This window comes from Phascolarctos cinereus, unplaced genomic scaffold, assembly GCF_003287225.1.
Source record: "Phascolarctos cinereus isolate Bilbo 61053 unplaced genomic scaffold, phaCin_HiC Scaffold_1;HRSCAF=81, whole genome shotgun sequence".
Classification (NCBI taxonomy): Eukaryota; Metazoa; Chordata; class Mammalia; order Diprotodontia; family Phascolarctidae; genus Phascolarctos; species Phascolarctos cinereus.
In genome coordinates this window covers 162,204,642-162,223,876 of record NW_027555514.1, presented here as the reverse complement: position 1 = coordinate 162,223,876, position 19,235 = coordinate 162,204,642, and the positions used below count along the sequence as shown (strand labels likewise).

The following is a 19,235-nucleotide window of genomic DNA, read 5'->3' as shown; positions in this document are numbered from 1 at the left end:
CAGGAATTTATTTTGCTTAACTGCTTATTTGTTACAGTTGTTTTTTCTATTTCTCCAACAGGGGGAAAGAGGTAGAAGGGAAAGAAAACAGATCTTTGTTAAATAAAAAAGTAAGTAATTTTTAAAAATAAAAATGTAAAAAAAGAAAAGTAAATGTTGCAAAATTACAAAAAACAAGAATGGCCCCAAAGAAGAGATCCAGAAAGACACCTTCCCCATCCCTACTACTTTGCAGATATAAGAGGTGTTCCAAAGGTATGGAATGTTTCATATATTTTCAGATTTTTTTGGTTGTTATTATTTGTCTTACTGTTTTCTCACTTTCAATTTTTCTTCAAAAAAATTATTATATGGGATAGTTCTCTGGGAAAGGAAGAGAAAGGGATACAGAAGGAAATTTAGACAGTATAAAACCAAAAGATATCAATAACAATCTATTTTTTAAAATATTACATGGCTTCTCTAAAGTCCTATTCCCATATCTCAATGTGACATGAAAGCAACCTTAAATTCTCAAAGAATATGCCAGTAAGCACAACTTGGAGCAGCTAGGTAGCTCAGTAAAGCACTGGACCTGGAGTCAGGAAAATCTGAATTCAAATACAGCCTCAAACACTACTAGCTCTGTGATCTCGGGCAAGTGATTTAAGCTCTCTTTGCCTCAGTTTCCTCAACTATAAAATGGGTATAAGGCCAGTACCTATCTCTCAGAGTTGTTATAAGGCTCAAATGAGATACTATTTGTAAAGTGCTTAGCACGGTGAATACATAATACGTGCTATATAAATTGTACCTATTAAAGACTTCCAGTGAGGGCTGGGTGACAGATGGGCAGTCCTTCAGGACCATGACTAGCTTAATTCAGAAAGACTCATTCCCCAAAATGGTCACAATGACGAACAATTAGGCCACAGCAACTCTCAAAGATAAAGAGACATCCACAAAGTTTGCAGTTTCTACAAGTAAGAACACCCACACCAATTAAAATAAAAAGCATTTAAGTTTCTGGCTTCCCCCAGGTACTATTCAGCACAATCCTGACCATTAACTTAACTATTAATTTGGGTGAGCTCAAGGAATACAAATTTTAATAAGCAATACAAAAGAAAATCCTTCCCGAAAAGTCATATAATGCAAAGGCCAATTAAAATTATGCCTGTGGCATGAGTATAAGTGTTTAAGACTTGCCTATGGTGGAACCTAACCACAGGTATCTGAAGGTGCTTTGTGGTGTTTGTGACCCAAAAGGAAACTTAATCAAGCAAAAAAGTAAATTATGTTTCACAACTGAGAATTTTCAAAAGTAATTTGCTAGGTGGCACAGTGGATAGAGCTCCAGCCTTGCAGTCAGGAGGACCTGAGTTCAAATGTGACCTCAGACACTTGATACTACTAGCTGTGTGACCTTGGGCAAGTCACTTAACCCCAACTGCCTCACTTAAAAAAAAAAGTAATTTGCTTTTAAAGTGTTTACTGCTGCTTCCCACTGGAGTTTTCAAAATGATCTCAATAAAGTTATTTAATTTCCTTTCATTCTCAAACCTAGGCTACTAAAGTTAATTATGAATTATTATGATCTTATCAGTTAAAGAGTTTACTCAGAGTATGATTTATCTGTTATTCAACTATAAATATTCATTAAGTTGTTACCCTCTTAAGCTACCCAAAGTTTTACCCAAGACTGTCTGAATATTTAAATAAGGGTCATGATATTTTAACACAAAACATTTATTTTAGGACAACGTATAATAAAATCTTTTGCCTAGTAGTTAATCCTTAAACCCATAGAAGATCTCACCATGAAGCATATACCCCAAAGTGGTCAATGATAAAAAGAAAGGTACCACATATAAGAAAATATTTACATTCCTTTGAAGTAGCAAGGGCAGGGGGGAGAAGCCTATTTATTGGAAATGACTAAATGTTATGGTATATGAACATAATAGAATATTAATGCACTATAAAAAATGACAAATACAATAAATACACATAAGTTTGGGAAGACTCACATGAACAACTGCAAAGTCAAACCAGGAAACCAGGAAAAATATACCTGACTACAACAATGTAAATGGCAAGAACAAAAAAATCAAAACTAGATCCTACATGATTATGATGACCAAGTATGGCCCCAGAGTAGAGGCATGAGAAGGCATCACTCCCTGCTTTTTTGCAGAGGTTGGGGACTATGGACATAGAACATTGGCTTTTTTTCAATGTGTGGGTTAATTTTATTGAATTGGGATTTTTTTCATCTTTTTTTTTTTTGTTAACTGTTATCAGAGATGGCTCCTTGGGAGGGTGAGGAAGTAGAGATATTTCAGGAAATATAGGTGACATAAAATTTTTTTAAACCCTCTACCTTCTAATTTGAAAAAAATATTTTCCTCAATAATCCCAGAAATTTATGGTTTATTAAATAATAATAAAATTAAGTTTATTTTTAATATACTGACACACAATTATCCTACAGACTGCTTAGAAAAATTCCAATATATCTTAAAGTCCATTAGAATTTTGGTTGGAACACTACAATGAAGAATAGCCAAACAAATCAGGATATATAACTGTAATGGAATTCTATTTCACCTAAGAAACTATATAGGTAGACTTGTATGAACTGACACAAGACAGAACCAAATTAACAATACGCATAATGATTACAGTAACAAATGAAAACAATACCAGAAAAAAGAACTGTAATTAACTGCAATGATTAATTTTGGCCTTAGAAACAGATGCTGAAACACTTTCCCCTTCTCTCAGTAGAAAAGGACCAGAGGTGCAGGATACTGCATGTTCTATCAGATGGGTTATTTTGCTCACTTTGCTTAACTCTTTGTTAAAAAGGAAGGAATCAAGGAAAGGCAGTGATTAAAAAAGCAGTGATCAAAAAAAGGAACTAGCAAACATGTCAAATTATAACAACCTGCAACTTTTATTTCTTCAACAAGTTCTCACAGTCTTGTTTTATGAAGGAATATAACAGGCACATCCAGTTTGACAGGATATACTCTATTTGCTGAGTATTTAGGCACAAGAAGAAACAAGATATCTCCAGATTTATCAAAATAACTAAAGTTAATACTTTAGATAAAAATGAAGTTCTTTTAAAGGCAATCTGACTTCTTGTTTTTAATATTTACTCAGCCTTTTGCACTTAACAGATGAAAGCTAGTTTTCTATATATTTAGGTATCACACACATTTTCCACATCCCAGCTCTCTCACTAATTAAAATCAACAAGCAAACCAAACTTTAACAGCATCTTTAAAGCACCCACCCCAGTTAAAAGTTAATGTGCTCAGTCCTCACAGTAAGTGTTATGTTTTATTTTTAAATGCACTTTTAACACTTTACAATGAACATTTGATAAAGTATGCCGTTAACAGATAACTTGAGAAGCAAGAATTGCTGGAAAAATTATCTCAAGGAAGCTTTCCCATTTATTTAATAAACATTTTCTTGGTGCCCACTAAGTACTTAACACTTTTGTGATGGGGGCATATGAGTAATAGGTCTGATCCTACCCGAGCTTTTTAGTAATGAAATAATTAATTAAACCGTGAATATTCCAGGCCCACTGAATTGCTGTGGTCTCTTAAATTAAAATTCATCTTATTTTACTAAGCATTTGATTTTAAAATGCACGTGTAAAACTCACAGCCCATCTGAATGACTTGTTACAGAAGATGAATAAACGAATTAAATGTAAACAGGGTATAATGACAAAGGCACAAAGGCAAAAAGGCAGCAAGTATGCTCTTTCCTAGACAGCGAAATCACATAAAGAGCACAGACTTAAGAGAACACTAGTTTAAATTCTTGATCTGTTTCTTGCTACCTGTGAGACTTTGGACAAGTCACTTATTCTCTTTGTACCTCAGTTTCCTCACCTATAAAATAAAGCCTCTCAAAGTACCTTTCAGTTACAAATACAACAATAAATTTTTAGAGAATGTCTAGGCAACATGTACCTGAACGTACAATGGAAGTCAATTTCAATCTAAAAATAGATTAAATTTTCATTTTAATTACAATCTTTTCAGGACTGTATGTATCATATAAAGCAAAGTCATACTATATTGGTGTCATTTCACTTGACATGTAATAAAAAACACTTAACTGATTATTGTTAAATATATACGTATATGTACATATATATATATATATAAGCACCCTTATGATACAGTATGCTCACTATTTGATTTCCTTTTCTACCTCACTTCCAATTCTAAGAGACTATGACTGAATTCATCAGTGTAATCTCTGCACAGATCACAATCCTTGTATACCCTGACCAAGTATTAATGAGTTTATATACCCAAAGAAATGCATCCCCTTATAGATTCTGGTAACTAGCCTCTCCAAACTCACTAACTTGGTTCTCCTGTAACAGCTATCAGCAGATCTACAGATCTACATATGAAGCCTTTCTAGAGTTACAGGGATCTCACAGAGTTTAAACTCCATTGGAACAATCTTCAAGACTGTCATTTCCATAGCTTAATGAGGCATCAATTTAGGACTTTACTGAAGAAACTTTTATAATCCAAGGGCAGGCAGGAGGCAGCATGTACCAGAAAAGCTAAACCTCTCCCACATATCAGGCCACCTAGACAGGAGCAATGCTTGTGGAGAAGGGCTCTTCTATTCCCACCACCGCTAATACCCTCAATGAGGAGATAAACACAAGAGCCCTGGAAGGAGCTACTTTTCTAAAAGACTGACCAACTTGCCCAAAGTCACATAAGAAGCAGATCCAGAATATGAACCAAGTTTCTCTAAATAGTCTGATTTTTCTAACTGTATCCTTAGTGCTTAGCACAGTTTTGCACACAGTAAACATTTAATAAGTGCTTTTTCATCCAACAGGAAAAGCTGGGACCCTAAATTTTAAAGATCTGGAAAATAAGCAAGGGGCAACACTGAAAAAGAAGCTGTGGAAAATAAAAAAAATAACTAAAAGATCTTTGGAATTGCAAGGTAACTTACATATAGCAGCGTGATTCTCACCTCTCTCCAGTAGAGAACTTCCTGGCTAAAATAAATAATATAGTCCCTATTTCTTAAATATATTTTACAAAGATAACTCTACCCAGATTGACAGATTCATTTTATCCTTTTATTTGATCTACTTTGGCCTAATAAGGCTTCATATTTATTAAGTAATAGTTTGTAGCAAATCCTTTATGGAACTTTTTAAAAGGCTAAGTAATGGCATTGATGGGCTTCATGAAAGAACTTCAGCTTCATCAGACTAACAGATATGATAATCAATAAAATTGAGAAGACAAGCTTTAAGAGCTGGTGTGGCTACAAAAATAATCACCCTGTGGCCAACTTATCCTAAGTCTCTATAACTAGAATGGGCTCCAGAAAACATATACACAGATAAACACCATCAGGCCAATCAATACCTGAAGCCTTTCCAACCTGACAGAAATTGCTGGAGCTATAGGACATTGGTATATTCTATAACCCAGAGTCATATCATCACAGCATGAGGCATCAGAGTAGGCTTTGGTAGAGATAACACATGTAAAAAATAACAGAAAGATTAAAACAGACTTGTTTTAAGAGAAAGCCAACTTACAGCATAAAGCAAAAAAGGGGGCATTAGAGAATTTAAGAACTTTAGTTCTTAATGAAGCTAAAAATATGAAATGGTAGACTATGCCAAGACCATATCATTTTGGTCTTTGGTTAGACAAACTTTTATAAAAAGAAAACCCTGGCAAGAAGACAAAAAATTCATTTTAGTTGTGACCTTGTATAGTCAGACAAATTAGCACAACACAGACCAATAATTCTGAAGGAATCAGGCAGTGGGGGTTATGAAAACCTACTGCTTTTAGTTCTCCCTTTCCTTATTTTCCCAAAAATTTGTTTTAGAAATATAAGAATCCTTTTGGTCTCCATTTAAAAAATAATTTGACTAAGGAATACACAAATGTCTTCCTCTAGCAGCATGGCAGTAAGAAAAGTAAAGGATGGTAATGTTTTTGTCTGAACAAAATGAGAAAGTATCATAGCAACGTATTAAAACTGTTCACTTTAAATCTTGATGTATTAGAGCAGAAATGATTTCAAAGAATCTTTTCAAGAACTTCTAAAAACAGTTTTCAACATACTCTCCTGACATCATCTTAAACAAAAATATTTTACAATTATTATTTGATAATGTGATAGAAATGTTTTAAGACAACAATATTTTTGTCCATGTGGTGAATCCCCCCATATTCCAAAGTATTCAAATGACAAAATACATTTAAGCTTACTATGTTTGCTGAAGACATGAGATGAAAGAATTATTATCTAGAGTTAACATTTTATAACAAGGCATAGATAGATAAGAGAATCAAAAGTTTTTCTGCTTAGAAATGTTTTCTAAAAAACAGATTTCCAATAAAGTGAAAATTGTGTCCATAGCCTATTATAGTCAACTCTTATTACTGCAAATTACTCTTATTCTGACCCAGCCTACAAAATAGCCCTGGGCCTGAAGTTAAAAAGCAATGATATGGAGTGGAAGACAGATTCAGGCATCATTCTAAGGTCTATATGCTATCTATTCTCTAATGGTGATATGACCCGTACTTCTCACAAACTACCCATGTGGATGAAGTCACCAAAAATATAATACACAAGATGAAAAATGGGCTGGATAAGAGTACTATTAGGTGAATTTATACATAATTCAACAAGTCAAAGAACATTAAGACCAACATAAAGTTGTCTCTGACGAGGTGCCACAGGGATTTGCCCTTGGATCGATTCCAGTTTACTACTTTCATCAATGCCTTGGATACAATCATAGAAAGCATAATTACACAATCTACAGGTGACACAGAACTAGAAAGGTGAGTTAATACAGTAGGAAGAACCAAAGATTCAAAGTTAACTCTACAAGACAGTGCATTACATTAAAAACAACAATGTTATATTTAGCAAAGATTTGTATAGAGTGCTATACTTAGTTACAAAAAAGTCAATTACACACCAAATTCAGGGTATAAGAGACCTAGATTGGTCATGTGGAAAAAAAAGCCTTTATTTTTGACTCTTTAATGACTTAATGAATAAAGAGTGTATTGCAGCTTCAGTTCATGTAATTAGATACATTAATCCATAATATCCAGAATCCAGAACAAAGAGGTACAGGGTATGATAGTAGTCTGCAGCAATCAGCAGACATCTGAAGTACTATGTTGAGCTCCAAGCATATTTTAATGAATGGCACTGTGAAGGCGGGATGATGGGATAGGAAGGGGTTAGGAAGCAAACAGTATGATAAGAAGTCTGGAAACCATGACCTGGTTTGGCCTGGAAGAGAAGATACAAAAAGGCATAAGAACTGTCTTCAAAAAACTAAAGGACTGTTACCCTAACAAAGGATGAAATTTGTTCTGGGCTGTACCAGAATACAGGTGTCCATTTATACGTCCAATGATAGACTGGGCTGTTGTGCTATAAAATAAGCTCTATATCACTGGAGTTATATAAGCAGAGGTTAAATGACCATTTGTCAGGAAATCTGTAGTAAGTATTTCCAAAATGGGTGGGAATGATGAGGAGGACTTCTAGGTCCCTTCCACCCTACATTATACCAGTTGTAGCAATTCTCTATCCCCAAACTAATATCATATGTCAATAGAAAGGTCAGTAGAAAATTTAAAAACAAGCACATCCAACCAGAACAGAATAATCAACACATGCCTATTCAATTTCTGAATATAATTTATATACTTACACCATCTTAAAATTTAAACTCCTAGAAAATAAAAACTAGCTTCAATAATACTCTACATGGCAACATGGTATTATGGAAGCATTCTGTCAGCACTCAAAACCCATGAGAACCTTTTCCAAAAATAAAATGAGGTCTCATATGGCATAGGGTCTTTCATTTGCCTCTATATACAGCTATTACACATACTATTAGTTGCATTCTAGTGAACTGGAGACATCTAAATAGCATGGTAGATAGTGTTAGACTAGTTTCAAATCTCTCCTCAAACTCTCTCTAGTTGTGCAACTCTGGGCAAATCACTTAACCTCTCTGGGTGCCTCCTGCATAAAATGGGGATAATAATAGCACCTATCTCACAGGGCTTTTATGAGGATCAAAGGAGATCAAATACATAAAGGGCTTTACACACCTTAAAGTACTATATAAATGCTGGAAGATTTTTGTGTCCTTAGCACCAATCACTGCCTACTGCATATGGAAGACACTTAATAAATGTGTCTTAAACTGAATTTATTCATAGTTAAAAATCAATTATGTGGCCCCACTTTTTTTCTACTTTTTAATGTGAAAATTTACATTTAGGTTCAAAATAATACAAAATGTAGGCTCTGATTAAAAACTAATGAAATATATCAATTATCTCAGATAAGCATCTGATATCCAAAACATACAGGCAACTGACAGAAATACAAAAGACAAAAAGTCATTCTCCAATAGATAAGTGGTCAAAGGATATTAACAAGCAGTTCTCAGAGATTTGCAAAGTATTTTACAACTATGTGAAAGAAGGCTCCAAATCACTAATAGTATCATAACCACAAATTAGCAATTATGACAAAGAGTAATAGTCAATGCTGTTGAGGTTGCAGAAAGACAGGCACATTAACGCACTGTTGGCAGAGCTGTGAATTGGTCTAACCATTGGGAAAAGTAATTTGGAAAGCAAATAAAGTGACTAAAAATGTCCATAACCTTACACCCAGATATTCCATTGCTAAACGTTTACCTCAAAGAATAAATGATAAAAACAAAGTTACCAAATACACTAAAATACTTATAGTATCACTTTTTTTTTGGTAAAAGCAAAGAACTAGAAACAAAGTCCATTAATTGGAGGAATAACTAATTAAGTTGTCATACATGAATATAATAGAATACTACTATACCGCAAGAAAACATGAATATAAAGAATACAGGGAAGCAAGGAAAGATTCCTATGAACTCATGCAAAATGAAGTAAGCTGAACCAGAAAAATAATATAGACAATGACTACAACAACGTAAATGGAAAGAATAACAATAAAATAATCAAAACTGATTGCTGTAAAACTATAAATACCAAGCTTGACCCCAGAAAAGAAAAGGTATCTTTGCCTTCTTCCTTATAAAGGCTAAGGTCTACGGCTATGGAACACTGCACATTATGTCATACTTTTTAGAAAATTTGTTAGTTGGGCTAACCTGTTTTTTCCCTTTTTCATTCTTTGCTACATAGAATGACTATCCGGGAGGGGAGTGAAGGGGGAAGAATGGGAATTGTAGGTGATGCAAAACCAAAAGATATCAGTAAAAATTTTTTAAAACTAATGTGACAATTATTAAGTCACGCAATGTAAAACTTAGTACGATAAAATCCGTACATGTATTTTGAGACTCCTCTTCCAAAATTTTATAAAGGCCCTGGATGTTTGAAGGCAATGGCTCAAAAGATCAAAGATTAGAGCTAGAAGGGACTTTCTCAGAGGACCACTAAGCCGAATGTCTTCTTTTTAGATATGAGGTAAATGAGGCCCTGAGAGGTTAAGTGATTTGCTAAATTCACACATGTAGCAAGTAGCAGAGACAGGATTTGAACTCTGGTCCTATTAAATTGGTTAAAGCCTGACTTCTGAAAATACCTTGAATTTCCTCTAGCAAATACAGACAGAGCCCATTTCATTTCTCTCCAGCCTCTCATTTGCAGTACTTTTCTCATTAAAAATACTCATCTATATCTCTTGTGCTGGTTCAGTGGCCTCCCTGGTCTACCCACAGGGCCACTTAAAACCACAATTTCTACTATTACAAACAATGGTGAGGACAGGTAGTCCCTCCTTCCTCTAATAAAACTTGACTATAATTGCATGAAACTCTCCTGTTCATTGATAACTTCTTTACTGCCTCTCTGCCTTCTCACCAAAAAATTAATTACTACATCTACATTCCCCACAGGTAGTAGCCTGTTAATATTTTATAGCTCTGGGTATTAATGCAATGTTAATTAAAACTTTGAGGTTTGGACCCAAATTGAAGAATTTCCTATACATAACAGTAGGTCCAGTACTATATCCCATCAGTTTTCCAGATACATTTTCTTGGGATTTGGGAGGGGCTCCTCTAATACATTTTACATAGTTGCCTACAAGTAATTTGCTTAGCAAATTAAGGAATTTTTCAAGGCATTCTGAGTCCAAAATTCATAAACCTGAACTACCTCTGTTTAGTAACTAATTCTTTTCTGATTCTACTCTAGATTTCTTTATATTGTGCCAGCATCTGACATTGAGATGGATAATCCAAAATAGAAATAACGAAAGTAAATCTACTGTATCAAGTGAAGTTAGAAAGGAAAAAGGGAAAAGGCTATACAAAGAAAAGAGCAAACAAGTAACAGTTAAAGTGACAGAGAATGAAATGTTTTTTCCAAATTTAAATGAGAGATTCAAAACTGAATCGAAATGGAAAAAATAAGCCACAAAGTAAAAACTACAATACTTGCCAGACTCTAAAACAAACAAAACCTCCTACAGTTTTATGTTCAAACACGAGTTCTTAAAAGTATGACATACTGAAAATTTCCTGGTATTTTAAGAATCACCTGCAATCAGCCCCTTTTCCATAAGTTTTTTTTTCAGTGACATCGTGATTTAATATTTAAGTATGTGCTCCAAAATAAACTCTCAACTCCTGAGAAACATTTGAAAATCACCTGTTTTGTCTCTCAATATTCTGTAGCTCCCTGTGGTCCCTTTTCAGATGTTTGGTCAAAGACGTAAAGTATTCTTTTAACAGGTTCTGGAAAGGCTGTTGCTTCTCTGGGCTGATTATTTCACTAGGAGGAAAACTCAAATTAAACTTCTCTGCAGCACCTTTCACTTTCCTTGGTATCAATCCAGCAATATCATCCCCACAATGCCGGCAAAAGCTAATCACCACAGACACATGAGTGTGGGATTCACGGTCAGCATTAATAATGTTTTTCAGCTGTTCATAGATTAAGGACAGACCTTCTTTGTCAGTGAAAATCCCGACTATGGTCAATTCTGCAATGAAACGCAAGTCAGTTCTTAGTTTGGTAATGTTAGGAGTTTTCTCCTCTTTTCTTGCTTCAAAATGTTTTTTCCAAACCTGAAGCAGAGATGGGGCGAAATCAGCATAGCGCTGGTGAAAGAGAGAGCACAAGTGCACAGCACAGTTCACATCAGAAATTTTTAGCTTAGCTTCCACAATAGAAGCAACAGCTTCTGCAATGTATTTGCTTAAATTGAGGCCATTAAAATCATGGGACAAGGAGTCTCTCTGTTGCTCTGTAATAGTTTTCAATTTCTTGACAAAAGCTGTATTTTTCTTCAAACTTGAGTCCAGTCTGCTAAAGAAATTCTCCTCTGGTCGGTTGTCTGGTGCATTTTGGTTTTTGCTTCGGAGTTCCTTCCTTGCTTGATGCCGTTCCCAGGCTTCCTGATGAAGCTGATGGGATTCTTCTTTCTCTCTACATAAAAAAACAAATAATATCTTATGTTTAAGTGAGTTATTTATAAATCATACATCATAAAAGCAGTGCTCTCATAATTCAAGCCCAGAAACTAAAGCAGAAATTACTGAACTAAAATGGTAGCACAAGCTTTATTTAACCAAGGCACTTGCATTAATGTTGGTATTCTTCCCAAAAATGCAAATGTTAACTTTCACTATTTTGAATATTTTGAGAATTGTCTTATGTGATCAAATGAAGAACATATTCATTTTATCAGCTGGTAGCACTAATTTTGGGTGATGAGACATTATAAATTACCAAATTAAATTCAAAATGATCTTAAGTTAGGAAAGTGGATGGTTAAAGCCAAATGAAATATAATAGGGACAATTAAAGGATAAAATATCTCTGAAGGAAAATCCTTGGCTTCAAGGGTTGGACTAGATAACCTTCAAGGCCCCTTTAATCTATAATATTATGACTGGGTTTGTTAAAAATAATGAGCAAGACCATTTTCCTCCACAAAGTCCTACTTCAATACCTCCTCATGATAGGTAATCCTAGGTTCCTAAAGGTTATGCAAGCAAAGTATGAGACCTGTCAAATGAGGACTAACAGTGTTTTTAAAAAATCCACAAAATCTTCAACAAAACAGATAAAATAGAGGACTCACAAGCTAAATTTAAGCCAACAATATAATACTGTAGTCAAAAAGTAACCAACAAAAAGATGAATAAAAATGTAGAAACCATACACCCTCTATTACACAGTGGTCAGGTGTTTAAAGAAGCAACTTGGTTGATTTGAAATGCCCAAAATCTGAAAGCAGACAGAAATATGAAAAGGAACTGCAGTATGGCAAGAGAAATTATTAAAGGTCTTACCATACTACCAAAGGTTAATGAACTATATATAAGTGGCCTCTATCAGAAGCAATATAGTGGAAAGACAAAAGCATGACTGGGTTGGAAGTCTAAGATCTACTATTTACCACCTGCATGAACTCTGAGACTCAGTTTCTTCACCTATAAAATAAGGAGTCTGGACCAGAAGATCTCATCCTTTCCAGATGTAAATCCTATGATTAAGTAATACCCATAAGAAATGAAACAGCATAGGGCAACATATCCCTTGTTAAATGCATAATTTTTTAAATCTGCTTTTCACATGAGTTGAAAACAATTTACACTCCCAAGAATTTTTGAAAAGTAGCTATGTGCCATTTATAATACAAAGAAAAATGAAACATAAAATTCAGGAAACCCTTGGGACTCAAGGTTTTGAATATTCTTAGGCCAACTACTGCTTTGATTCCAGGGGATACCCTGCTTCTTAAAGAAAGGTACTAAGATGTGTTCAGAAAAAGTGCAAAATTTTCTGCTCAAGAAAGGTTATGAAGGTTCCAATTTAATAGAATTAGAAAAACTAAAAGAACAGTGGAAAATGAAGTGCTCTACAAAGTGTACAGCTGTTCCCAATAATTTTTCCTAATATTCATCTATATTCAGAGATCTCTACAACCTGTAACCTGAAAGCTTCTGACTATCTTTTCCTTCCCACAAGATAATCTCCCCTCCTTAAGCCTCAAAGATACTGGATTCTCTTAGTTGTCTTGCCCATTTAATTCCTTTGTTTCTCTTTCTGGCTGTTCATCTCCTCCTCACCATTTAGAGAAGGGGCTACCCCAGTTCTATCTTTGGGCCTATTCTCTATGTACTCCCAGTAATCCCACTCATTTCCATGGCTTCAATTACCACCTCTCCAATTACCACACATCTTCAGCTAGATGTCTCACTTATAATTCAAACTCAACAGGTCCAAACCCAAGCTTGTTTTTTTCTTTAAATTAGCTCCTCCTGCTGACTTCATGATTTCTGTAGGTGCTGACATTATTCATACCATCTTTTTTTTTTGTAAACTCTTGACTTTTTCCTCCTTCCTTGCCTGTAAGATCCACTGAAAAGCCAATTCCAGTTCTTGCTACCAACCTCTCCTCTCTATTTCCACAGCCATCATGATGCCAGTTTAGAGTCTTCAATTCTTTTCTATTGGTCTGATTAGAACAGCTTCCTAACAGCTCTTTCCACTTCTATTACCTTCATACTATTGCTAGGATAACATCTGTTAAGCATAGATCTGGTCATGTCATTTCCCTGCTCAAGAATCCACAGGGCTCCCTGCCTACCAGTTTAACTTCCTTTTCCTGACATTCAAAGGCCTTCGAAACCTCAACCCACCCTAACTTTCCAGGCTTATCTTACATCACTTCACTCCAGACAAATGAGTTAACTCTGCCCCACCAAACATCCACTATAGTGATGTGTTTGCCACCCACTTCCCATCTTTGATAACCCACCCGGTAACAAACTTTCTACTAACAATTCCTATAGCATTCCATTTTGAAACTACTACTCACACGACTATTGATATCACAACCACCTAGATTAGCCCCTACTATAAGGTCCTTGAACTCACAATGGGAAATGTTATCCACATCCAGAGAAAGAACCATGGAGTCTGCATGCAGATTGAAGCATGCTATTTTCTCTCTTTTTTTTGGTTTCTTCTTTTCTTGTGGTTCCTCCCATTAGTTCTAATTGTTCATCATGATTAATGGGAAAATATGCTTAATATGAATGTATAAGTAAAGCCTATATCAGATTGCATGCTGTCTTGGGGGGAGGGGTAGAGTAAGGGAGAGAAAATTTAAAACTCAAAATCTTATAGAAATCAATGTTGAAAACTAAATATAAATTAATTATTTAAAAAACAAGTTCCTTGAGAGCAAGACCATTATAGTGTATGAACTTTATATCTCCCTGAAAACAATCGAAGTATTCTAGATGTTTGCTTAATTGATTTCACCAATTTTGAAATTAGGAAAGCTATTCTAACAGCTCAATTTATTTTCATTAGAAAATAGGTGAAAACAGTATCATATCACTTAAATAACTGTGAATTTTGCTTCATCTCACTGCCCTATACAAAACACTCTACTCATTCAATGTTTTTGGAATATATTAACTAAACAGACTCACTTAAGAACAGATTAAGAATTGATGATTTGCCAAATATGTCCCCAATTCAAAAGATGAAGTCAAAACTTACTCTTAAGAAAATAATTTCATTTTAATTGCTTTAAACGAAAATTAGAAAAAGATCTAGGAACACAAGTATTACATTTCTACAGGCTGATGACCTCTAAGGTTCTATACAGATTCTATACAGAAATAAGACACTCCTTACTTCAATTGAGCAGCTGCTTCTTCTTGCTGACGTTTCTCCCGCTCTTCTTGCTTCTTTCTCTCTTCCTCTTCAAGCTTCTTCTTTTCTTCCTCTTCTCGCCTCTTTAATTCTTCCTCAGCTTTCACCTTCTCTTCCTCTTTTTTCTTCCTTTCCTTGTCCTCTTTTTTTCGTTTGTCTTCCTCCAATTTCTTCTTCTTATCTTCAGGCACTTTAACTATGTCTCTCTTGGTGGTAAGTTTGACATCATCTTTTGTTTTTTCCCTGCTACTTACTGGTCTCCTTTCACTGCACTCCTTTTCTTTGTTATTTAATAGAGATTCTTTTTCTTCCATACTTGTTGGCTTTTTACGCTCAGCTGGCATTATGTTATCCAGGACAATCTGCAAAAATACAAGACCATCAGTATTTTAAGTCTGTTATTTTCCTTAGCAATTTGTAGTATGCCTTTATTTCCTAAAAATGAATTACAACTTAACAGCCTGTTAAAATTAAATATTACTCAATTTATGTAAAACTAAAGTACAAGTTCCTGGGATAATAATTTTTAGCCCTTGTATCACTAACATTTTTACCTGGTTTTCAAAAATTTTAAAGACCTTTCTTCATGCAAACATTTCATAAACGTTTACAAAGTTAGCTTACATAATATTCCTCAGAAGCATATTATACCTCCAGAAAAGAAAATATAAATGGTTCGTCCAGCATTATATGGAGCCATGAAAAGACTATTAAGATTCCCACCTTTTACTTCACTGATGGAACCAACAGATCATATTAACTACCACAAGAAAAACTGATCTGAGTAAAACATTTAAAACCAACTTTCTCCAAGCATCACAATAAAGAAACTTTTCATGAGGTAGAATAATTTTTTTTCAGTTGATACTCTATACCAGTGAGTCTTAACCTGAGGTCTATGGAACCTGTTTCGTGTTTTTTTTTTAATATTTTGATAAAGGTATTTCAATATAATTGGTTTTTCTTTGCAATTCTCTGCAACTTCTTTGCACTTAAAAACATTATTGAGAAGGTATGCAAGACACAAAAAAAAGGTTAAGAAGGAAAGGGGAGAGGAGGGTGAAATGTCTACAACATGAAGCCAAAAATCTAACCATAAAATATACTTAGAACACTGAAAGGCTGCTTGGTATAATAGATAAAGAGATTGCCTTAGTGTCAGGGAAGAACAAGGAAGACCTCAGGACACCCAAGGTCTGAGTTCTATCTAGGACAAATAATGACCATGGGACCCTAGGCATATCAATCTTTCAGCGCCTAAGCAACCATTCTTCAAAGTAAAAGCCAAATTCAGGTGCTTATTTTCACATACACAGAGGGAAAAATGCCAAGATATATGTAAGAAAGAGTAATATTACAAATTTTTTAAAATGTGCCTTAAAAGTTGCACATGGAATTTTCAAAGTGTTTTAAAATACAGATTGAACATACAGAATATTGAATTGAAGGAATAATGCAAATTATTTATCAAACAATATTTTCAATAAATGTTTATAACATTAATTACAACTTCATATTCTTCATGAATTACTTCAGCTATTGAGGGCCACTTGAGATAAATGTTGATACCATTTGCCAGATATTTTTGCTTCTCCATGCTCCTTTCTCATTATTTCCTTTTCCTTCCAATTTTCTTGGTCTGTGTAGCCTAGAAAAGCTAAATCTCTAAGTCCAAAACTGTAATCTACTGTTTTGTTTTTTAATTCCTTTCAATATAGATACATAGAAGTAAATATACCAAATCATTAACATTTAAATATCTGGAAATGCAGTTGTCAATTCTTATAATTCCAGCAAATAACAGCTTTAACAGGGAATTTTACTAGGTGGCTCTAACACATTGCCTTAAAAGCATACACTAATCTTCAGGGCTCTGACATCAGGCTGAGAATTAAGTTCTGAACATGGTTCCTAGCTTTATAATAAATGAAACTCAATATTGCTGGTTTCCATAAAACGTACTTAACAATTGACACCTGGGTATAAGATTGAATTAGAGAACACAGACATTTAAGTGTTGGATTTCGTTCACATTAAATTATTTTTTAAATAGTATTATTTCTACACTATTCAAGTAACTAGAAATACCCTTTGCCTTTTGGGCACATCCCCTGTGAAGGATTTAGAGGAGGACAAAGGCAACAATTGCAGGGATGAGAAGATATTTGATACTGCACTAATGAAGGAGCACTCACACAATCTACTGATTATGGATCAATTACTACGTTGAAGCAAATAGCAATATTAACACAGTATTTAGTGTTTATTAATTCTAATTTTGCACCCAAACATATACCACTTAATTTCTGTTTGGGAATGAGCAAGGGGCAGAGATGTTAAAAATTTAGCATGTTAAGTTATGAATATTAAATCTAGAGATTATTTTTCTTCTTAAAAAAAATAAAATCTATCAATTACAAATCTACCAGTTCCAAAAATAAAATCTATCAGTGACATTTATAAAGAGAAATGGCTTAATAGTTTAATAGCCTTGCAAACTACATGCACATTTGTATAGTACTAGAAAAGAAAAGACATCTCTCCTCATTTGTCTTATCCTATTAGAATATAAGCTACTGAAGGCCAAAGACTGGTTTGCTTTTGTATATAGATCCTCAGTAGTATTAAGTATTTAGTAATATTATAGTTTAATAATATATCACAAAACTTTTTCATTTACTTATCCTAGTACTGAAAGTTAACATTCAAAACGAGTCATTAGCAAATTTACCTACTACAGAAAGTTCAGATAAAAGCACAATTGTCTATATAAACCAGATGGTCTACAGAATTTTTTAAACACAATAAAAGTTTAATCAAACTTGTAACTGGAAGGGATCTTGGAAATCAACTAGTCAAACTCCTTCAATATTATTAGCCCAGGAGAGAGAGATCCAAGGAAGTTAAAAAATGACTAAAGCCAGTTAGAGGTGCAGTACCCAGAATTAGAACCTAAGTTTTCTGACTTCCCATCCAGGGCTCTTCCCACTACACCAATTTACCTCCCATATTTAGAAAGCCAAGTGAAAAAAAAGCCCACTTGATCCAAACCAAGTGTTGTTTTAACATTTTAGCTTAAAAGTTCAACTACGTGCAACATTACTTTTAATATAATGCTGAAATTATTACAAAATTCTGTAATTCACTACTTAGATCAGGCATAAATGCTGGAAAAGTTTACAATAAGAATGAAAAATAATCGAAGTTAAAATGTTAAATCCTTTTATTGAAGCAACAGAATGATCCTGAAAATAAAACTACATTGTCTGAGAGCTCTCCATTCACAAACGCAGTTCAGAACAGTGGAAAGAGGATTGGAATTGGAGTTGGGACATGGGGTTCAATTTCTGCCTCTGCTTCTACTACTTGTGTGAATTTATACATGTTACTTAACCTCTTGTGACTTCTATCTCTAATATCTAAGATCCGGATACCACTATCATTCATGTCACCCAGAAATGTACTTAGTACCTGATGTCTAATAAAGTACTTGAAAAGGCCGGGTTAGGAGCAGCAAGGTGGCACAGGGGATAGAGCACCAGACCTGGAGTCAGGAGGACCCGAGCTCAAACCCGGCCTCAGACACATAAACAGTCACTAGCTGTGTGACCGGGCAAGTCACTTAAGCCCAAATGCTTCCAAAGAAAAAGAGTTTAAAGCAGGGTTTCCATTTGTTGTGAGAAGGCAGCCTAAAGTAAGGGAAAAGGCATAGGTCCGCAATCAGAGGACCCGAGTTCAAGTCCCAGCTCAGATAGTGACTAGCTTAGCTGTGTGACCCTGGGCAATGTTACTTAACCTCTCTGTGCCTCGGTTTCCTCATCTGTAAAATGGGGATAATTCTTACATAAGGAAAGCACTTCAAAACATTAAAGCGCTGTATCAAAGTGAGCTGCTATCAACTGTTGATAGAGAAGTCTTGCAACGTATTTATTAACATTTGGAAGTTGTCACTTAGCTAGCATTCCCCCAAAAGCACAAAGCACCACACTACCTACTTCCCTAAAATGAACAAAGAGAATATGACAGTGTCATTTTCCTTTTGAGAGCTAACATATGGATTACAGGTTAAAATATAAAATTAGTGCTCTAAGAACACTCTTTAAGTCAATAAGAGAATATTGGTTTACTCTGTTCCCTTGTTTTTCAAGCTTCCACTAGTCTAAGGATACTATTGTACACAAGCCCAACGAATCTGGTTCCCGTCCATAATTCTTAAATTTTAAAGGATAGCAGCAGTCATAAGAGTTTATTTAAAAGGGACTCTGTGTGTGTGTGTGCGCGCGCGCAACTTTCACCAACGTTTACTGCAAAACTCCAACACTCATTAGAAGAAAAAAACCATATAGACAAAAAAAAATGGTGTGTCTATTAGCTTTACTTTCGATTCTCGAAAGGTATTACGTATAGCTCACTTTTCCCCTCATAGGCCAAGAAGGACAAAACTGCTAAAAGATAAAGGCAGTATATGGTGAGTCTTCTTGGACA

At 34.7% G+C, this 19,235-nt stretch overlaps 1 protein-coding gene across 1 annotated transcript in view; it reads right to left on the bottom strand.

Annotated features, from left to right (window-relative positions):
• UPF2 (UPF2 regulator of nonsense mediated mRNA decay) overlaps positions 1-19,235 on the bottom strand; it is a 113,898-nt gene that overhangs the window by 94,266 nt on the left and 397 nt on the right. Inside the window, exons 2-3 of the mRNA XM_078150030.1 lie at positions 14,733-15,112; positions 10,722-11,501 (exon numbers count right to left, since the gene is read on the bottom strand). Of these exons, the coding sequence (XP_078006156.1) occupies positions 10,722-11,501; positions 14,733-15,112 (1,160 nt within the window). The remainder of the gene's footprint in view (positions 1-10,721; positions 11,502-14,732; positions 15,113-19,235) is intronic.